The sequence below is a fragment of the Orbicella faveolata genome, unplaced genomic scaffold, assembly GCF_042242905.1.
Source record: "Orbicella faveolata isolate gen_17 unplaced genomic scaffold, um_ofav_v1 contig_37, whole genome shotgun sequence".
Classification (NCBI taxonomy): Eukaryota; Metazoa; Cnidaria; class Anthozoa; order Scleractinia; family Merulinidae; genus Orbicella; species Orbicella faveolata.
Genome location: NW_028301566.1, coordinates 684,798 through 692,500, shown reverse-complemented (window position 1 = coordinate 692,500; position 7,703 = coordinate 684,798). Strand labels below are relative to the sequence as shown.

General features: G+C 42.7%; 1 protein-coding gene across 1 annotated transcript in view; it reads right to left on the bottom strand.

The window, feature by feature from the left end:
- Nucleotides 1–516, bottom strand: part of LOC149101557 (uncharacterized) — a 2,301-nt gene extending 1,785 nt beyond the window's left edge. Inside the window, exon 1 of the mRNA XM_089275613.1 lies at nt 1–516. This exon is cut by the window's left edge and continues 254 nt beyond it. Coding sequence (XP_089131739.1) covers nt 1–439 — 439 coding nt within the window. The 5' untranslated portion in view covers nt 440–516.
- Between the last annotated feature and the right edge of the window lie 7,187 nt (nt 517–7,703).

The window sequence follows — 7,703 nt, the reverse complement described above, 5'->3', positions numbered from 1 at the left end:
CAAGATACTGCAGCACAATGTGCTCAGGGATGAGACTTCGTACAACATTGGGAACCTTTATTTCGGCGTTTGATGGAAGCTTCAATGTTTTCTCACCAAAAGGTAGATCTTGTATTATGTGAGTACTCGTAATAAATGCCAAGAAATGATCGAGCTTCTCAGGGGCAATACACATTCTCGTGTTTTTAACGGAAGGAACTTTGGAGCCTCGACCATGGAGCAATAGATGATGTCTAGCTATGTTAAAGCGATACCTGGACAAGCTGGGTATCCATCTCTGCAAATCCTTGAAAGTCAGTTTGTCTGCCATGATGGACAAGATCTGTCTGCGAGTGCTCCAGTGAGTCGCGTTGTTATAACATTCGGTTAGACATTCCATCAGGGATGAGTCGATAGTATTTTCTTCAAGCTTTGATTTGACGAGTGAGGAGAGAAGCATCTCAGAGTCCTCAGGGGCAATTTCATTCAAACAAGCATTAACAGTTTGTCGCGCCTTTCGGGTATAATGCCGTTTTGTCCTTTCGGATGCTTCTATCCAGGGTTTATCCAAAGAATGGCGGATTGGACTAATATCCCTTGAAGCGAGGAACTCGTTCAGCTTTTCTCTTGGTGATATTTTTCTTCCGAGAAAGACGGTTCGTAAAGACTTGCTTCAAATGTGGGCCCTGACTTTGAAGTGAAAGAGACCTCATAAGGCTCCTCTTCCATCTCTTCTTTCACTTCTTTCTGTATTGAAAAATGAAAGAAATTAAATACTCCAAATTTCCTTAGATATTTCTCGTCTTAAAAACGCTTTACAATACATCATGAAATAATTTAAAGTTTAAACTGTTGGTAACACGAGTCTATAAAAGGACCTAATTATATTGTTTCGTATCAAGGTCTTGTACACAGTCTTCTCGTATAAACACATCCAAAAGCTAAGGGATTTGTTCCTGGGACAAGTCTCTGAGAATAGTCTTCCGAAATATGTTGAAAATTATGCGTGGGATATAGAAAAAAAGGGTGTTCATCAAATTACAGTTAGTCTATGGTGGTGGATCCAGATGCGACAGGTACAGACCCCTCCCCACATGAGATCAAATGGATACGTTATTTATTATTGACGACGCAGGTCTGCTCAAGGTTTACTATAAATACAAGAAATGTGTGTTCCAAGCCTTCTCAAGAAGAATGAGAGTAACGGTCGACCGAAATTGATGCTTAATATATTATAACGTGTAACCGCTAGTTATTAACCGTGAAACTACTTTAACAGCATTTACTGAACACATGTTTGAATCTCCGTTCAAAAGTGATTAAACCGTTTACATTGTGCCGTTTGCATGCTGACTGCAAGTATTAATAAAAGAAATGTGGTTGAAGCATACCAGAGTAAGATTTTCCATCTCTTCGACAACATTGACAGCTTCCATGGCGACAGATGGTGAAGTTACAGTGCTAGTGGCTGCCTCTTTCTCATCTGTAAACAGGGTCCTTAGGGTTTTTCGACATGTTGCGCAAATACCTGAGAAAAAAAAAAATCACTAGCTGTTAGTAGTTAAATATGCAATTAGTAGAAAAAAAAATATAAAACTGAATCCAGGCGACTTGAATAAAAAAAGCGTGCAAAAAGTCAATTCACCTGAGCCAACTTGAAGAAACACTCCTCTCCTCTTTAATATGAATTGAGAATCACGTTTCCCTATTCCTCTGTCACACTTTGGCCAGGTTCTGTCACTTTTGCCGTGATTTGATATATCAGATGGAACCCTGCACCTCGTACTAGACCCTCTGGTCCACCCCAAACCAAGCTTTGCACGATGCGAGGGACATATTGTCATAGAATGCATGTTAACAGGAGGAGAGAATATGGCTGCTCGGCTAAGAATTAGGTCAACTTCGTCTTTTGGCCCGGAAAAACCAAAACTGGTTGAATGGCTATCAATCCGCTTTGAACAGGTTAGTAGAGGTATGATTACCGTTTCTTGTTTCCTGGATCGTTTGTCGAAGCCACAGGTTCCTCCAACTATACTTTTGAACGAGCAGCAAACATCCATAATGCAAAAGACGACACGGAACGCAATACTGACAGTGTTAACATCTTGTCTCGTTTTAAAATGCCAATTAAAGCGAATTTCTATAATTGAAATAAATTGACAATTGACGGGCTTCGATAAAACGAAGGTCACGGACCATTCCTGAAAATTCCAGAACATCAGTCAATCATTTATACAATAATTACTTTAGCGGTTTCTTGAGTTTGCGATACGAAGAAATGTTTTCATTACCGAAAACCATCTTAGACTACTGATAGGGGAAAAAATGTGAATATGACCACATGCTACCTAGGCCGCGGTATTCCTGAGAACTTCCCTTACAAGGGTGTAGCCTCTGGAGAAGACGTAATATAAAGATAAATATCTGTAGAGCTAGGATGGGGGATACTAAAACTCTCGGCCTCGCAGAATAATGGAGATAAAAGTGAATATTGTTTTGAAAGAAACTCAGTTTTCAATTATATAGTAAAGGACTGAGTCCAAACAGGGTGGAAAGATTTTATGCGTGACTAGTAACGAAGGCAAAAATTTGTATGACAGGTGAAAAACAACTAAAAGAGATACGTGATTCGTGAATTTATAAAAAAATATGGTTAAAAGCAGCTAAAACTATAAGTGGCACGTGAATTTTGTTAAAATTTGTGCGTGGAACGCGAACACAACCCCCCTGCCTCCCCTCCAAAGTTTCTTTGCCGCAGTTGTCGATTTCAGTTCACCTCGTTTTGAATTAATTTGCGTTATCTCGCTAAACGAAAAACAGATGGCTTTGAAATAACGACATTTTTGCCCGCGTCTGATTCGTTGTTCGGTTCAAGACTTATATTTAAACAAAGTTATTTTACGTGGAGTGATTGCAGCCTCATTTTGATCGAGATGGGAACAGAGAAACATCGAATCAGAAAAACCCCGAATACGCTGTGTAAACAACTCATGATCGGGAGGCGGCGCTGCACTATTCCGCTAAGCTATATTGCTTTTTTGTGAACGATTCAGCAATTTCAGGACCGCAGCCCTCTTTTTTGATACAGCAACATGAAGGTAGGAGGATATCATGTTAAATAACTTGTAGATTGAACTTCAAATGCGAAACAATTGAGTTTGCGTGTGTATGTGTACATTTCCGGCCAATTAACGGCACCGTCGAATCGGCGCATCTTATCCAACTTTCAAATTTGATTAAATCGCTCCGAATCATTTCCCCAAAAAATCCTTTGGAGATCGAAAAGAACTATTTATTGCCTTCCAAAAGCCAGATTTTCAGTCAATTATTTTGTGTAGCACATAGTTAAATAACGCGTTTCTTTTGACCTATTTTTAGTCTAGTTAAAAGTAGGTCGGATACATTTAATTAGATTTTGGAAATAAATAGACAAAAATTGCACAAATTGCTGTCAACATATGTTTTAATGTTGGTTTTCAAGATTTGATAGTTTTTATCGCTCTAGGTTGTTTCATTTTGTGACGCGAAGCTTCGAGATTCGTCTTAAATTTTGAGCTCCAAAAGCGGCATTTTGACGGAATTTGGGTGTTATCGATTTTCTCGCAAATAAATCGATATTCAGCCAAACGAAGCATGCCGTGATTTGTTTTACACTAAGGCCTACCAAACCTGAGAATATGAGCGGGTTTTTTTTTTTGGCTGTTGCCGCGATATGTTTCACCATTGGGAACATCCCCTCTTAAAGTGAAGTGGGGCTATATTTCTGTCCAGAAGCTCGAAAGTGAGCGTTCAAAAAGTTTTGCTGTGTGCGTTTCACTGCAAACCAAGGCTATCAAAAGTTAGTTTAGGGTCCCCGGGACTGGAAAATATTCCCCAAGTTCCCGAAAAGCGAGCCGAAGTTGATCAAAATCACGATGCGCGAAATGCGGTCTCGGCTACTGTTTCAGTCTTAAAGTAAAGTGTGGCTATGTTTCGGCGCACAAGGTCGAAAGTGAGCGTTCAAAAAGTTTTGCTGTGTCCATTTCACTGCAAAACAAGGCCATCAGGACTTAGGTTAGCGTCCAAGGGAGTGGATAATGTTCCCCAAGTTCCGGGAGATCCACGCGAAGTTTGTCAAAATCACAATGCGCGTAAGGTGGTCTCGGTTACTCTTTAAGTCTTAAAGTAAAGTGGGGCTTTATTTCGGCCAGGAAGCTCGAAGGTGAGCATTCAAAAAGTTTTGCTCTGTCCATTTCACTGCAAACCAAGGCCATCAGGAGTAAGTTTAGAGTCCCCGGGCCTGGAAAATATCCCCCAAGTTGCGGAATATCGACCTGAAGTTTGTCAAACTCACGATGCGAGCAAGGCGGTCTCGGCTACTCTTTCAGTCTTAAGTGAAGTGGGGCTATAACTCGGCCCACAAGCTCGAAAGTGTGCGTTCAAAAAATTGTGCTGTGTCCATTTCAATGCAAACCAAGGCAATCAGGAGTTAGTTTAGAGTCGTCGGGACTGAAGAATATCCCCCAAGTCCCGAGAAATCGAGCCGAAGTTGATCAAATTCATGATGCGCGTAAGGTGGTCTCGGCTGCTGTGTCAGTCCTAAAGTGAAGTGTGGCTATATTTCGGTCCACAAGCTAGAAAGTGAGCGATCAAAAAGTTTTGTTTTGTCCATTTTACTTCAAAACAAGGCCATCAGCACTTAGTTTAGCGTCCAAGGGACTGCAAAATATCCCCCAAGTTCCGGGAAATCTATTCGAAGTTCGTCGAAATTACCATGCGCGTAAGGCGGTCTCATCTACTCTTTCAGTGTTAAAGTAAAGTGGGGCTATATTTCTGCCCAGAAGCTCCAAAGTTGTGCTCTGTCCATTTCACTGAAAACCAAGGCCATCACGAGTTACTTTAGAGTCCCTTTGACTGGAATATATCCCCCAAGTTTCGGGAAATAAACGCGAAATTGGTCAAAATCACGATTCGCTCAAGACGGTCTCGCCTACTCTTTCAGTCTTAAAGTAAAATGGGGCTCTATTTCGGCCCAGAAGCTCGAGAGTGAGCGTTCAAAAACTTTCGCTGTGTCCATTTCACTGCAAACCAAGACAAGCATGAGTTAGTTGAGAGTCCCCGGGACTGGAAAATATCCCTCAAGTTCCGGGAAATCAACCCGAAGTTTGTCAAAATCACGATGCGCGTAAGGCGGTCCCCGCTATTCTTTCAGTGTTAAAGTAATGGGGGGCTATATTTCGGCCCAGAAGCTCAAAAGTGAACGTTCAAAGAGTTTGGCTGTGTCCATTTCACATAAAACCAAGGCCATCAGGAATTAGTTTAGAGTTCCTGGGACTGGGAATTATCTCCCAAGTTCCGGGAAATGGACCCGAGGTAGCCCAAAATCACGATGCGCGTAAGGCGGTCTCGGCTATTCGTTCAGTCTTAAATTGAAGTAGGGCTATGCTTCGTCCCAGAAGCTCAAAAGTGAGCGTTCAAAAAGTTGTGCTGTGTCCATTCACTGCAAACAAAGGCAATCAGGAGTTACTTTAGAGTCCGCGGGACTGGAAAATATCCCCCAAGTTCCGGGAAGTCGAGCCGAAGTTGGTCAAAATTACGATGCGCGTAAGGCGGTCTTGGCTACTCTTTCATTCTTAAAGGCAACTGGGGCTTTATTTCGGCCGAGAAGCTAGAAAATGAAAGTCCAAAAAGTTTTGCTGTGTTCATTTCACTGCAAACCAAGGCCATCAGGAGTTAGTTTAGACTCCTCGGGACTGGAAAATATCGCCCAAGTTCGGGGAAATCCAGCCGAATTTGTCAAAATCACGATGCGCGTAAGGGAGTCTCGGCTAATCTTTCATTCTTAAAGTCAACTGGGGCTATATTTCGGCCAAGAACCTAGAAAGTGAAAGCTCAAAAAGTTTTGCTGTGTCCATTTCACCGCAAACCAAGCCACATCAGCAGATTGTTTACAGTGTCCGGGACATCAAAATATCCCCCCAAGTCCCGAGAAATCGTACCGAAGTTTGTCAAAATCACGATGCTCGTGAAGCAGTCTCGGCTACTCTTTTAGTCTTAAAGTGACGTGGCTGTATATTTCGGCCCAGAAGCTCGATAGTGAGCGTTCAAAAAGTTTTGCTCTCTCAATTTAACTGAAAACCAAGGCCATCATGAGTTAGTTTAGAGTCCACGGGACTGGAAAATATCCCTTAAGTTCTGGCAACTCAAGCCGAAGTTGGTCAAAATCACGATGCGTCTAAGGCGGTCTCGGCTACTATTTCAGTCTTAAAGTGAAGTGGGGCTATATTTCGGCCCAGAACTTCGAAAGTAAGCGTTCAAAAAGTTTTGCTGTGTCCAGTTTACTGCAAAACAAGGCCATAAGGACTTAGGTTAGCGTCCAAGGGACTGGAAAATGTTCCCCAAGTTCCGGGAGATCCACCCGAAGCTTCTCAAAATCACAATGCGCGTAAGGTGGTCTCGGTTACTCTTTAAGTCTTAAAGTAAAGTGAGGCTTTATTTCGGCCAGGAAGCTCGAAGGTGAGCGTTCAAAAAGTTTTGCTGTCTATTTCACTGCAAACCAAGGCCATCAGGAGTTAGATTAGAGTTCCTGGGACTGGAAAACATCCAGCAAGTTCCGGAATATGGAGCCGAAGTTTGTCAAACTCACGATGCGAGCAAGGCGGTCTCGGCTACTCTTTCAGTCTTAAGTGAAGTGGGGCTATATTTCGGCGCAGAATCTCGAAAGTGTGCGTTCAAAAAATTGTGCTGTGTCCATTTCAATGCAAACCAAGGCCATCAGGAGTTAGTTTAGAGTCCCCGGGACTGGAAAATATGCCCCAAGTCCCGGGAATTGGAGCCGAAGTTGATCGAATTCATGATGCGCGTAACTTAGTCTCGGCTACGGTTTCAGTCTTAAAGTCAAGTGTGCCTATATTTCGGCCCACAAGCTAGAAAGTGAGCGTTCAAAAAGTTTTGCTGTGTCCATTTCACTTCAAAACAAGACCATCAGGACTTAGTTTAGCGTCCAGGGGACTGGAAAATATCCCCCAAGTTCCCGGAAATCCATTCGAAGTTCGTCAAAATTACGATATACGTAAGGCGGTTTCGGCTACTGTTTCAGTCTTAAAGTAAAGTGTGGCTATATTTCGGCCCACACGCTCGAAAGTGAGCGTTCAAAAAGTTTTCTTCTGTCCATTTCAATGCAAAGCAAGGCGATCAGGAGTTAGTTTAGAGTCCCGGGGACTGGAAAATATCCCCCAAGTTCCGAGAAATCCATCCGAAAATGGTCAAAATGACAATGCGCGTAAGGCGATCTCTTCTACTCTTTCAGTCTTAAAGTGAAGTGGGGCTATATTTAGGCCCACAAGCTCCAAAGTGGGCGTTCAAAAAGTTATGCTGTGCGCATTTCAGTGGAAACCAAGGCCATCCGGAGTTAGTTTAGAGTCCCCCGGACTGGAAAATATCCCAAAAGTTGCGTGAAATCGAGCTGAAGTTGGTCTAACTCACGATGCGCGTGAGGCGGTCTCGGCGACTATTTCAGTCTGAAAGTTGAGTGGGATTCTATTTCGGCCCAGACGCTACAAAGAGAGTGTTCAAAAAGCTTTCCTTTGTCCATTTCACTGAAAACCAAGGCCATCAGGAGTTAGTTAAGGGGTCGCGGAAATGGAATATATCCCCCAAACTCCGGGAAACCGACCCGAAGTTGGTCAAAATCACGATTTGCGCAAGACGGTCTCGGCTACTCTTTCAGTCTTAAAGTAAAGTGG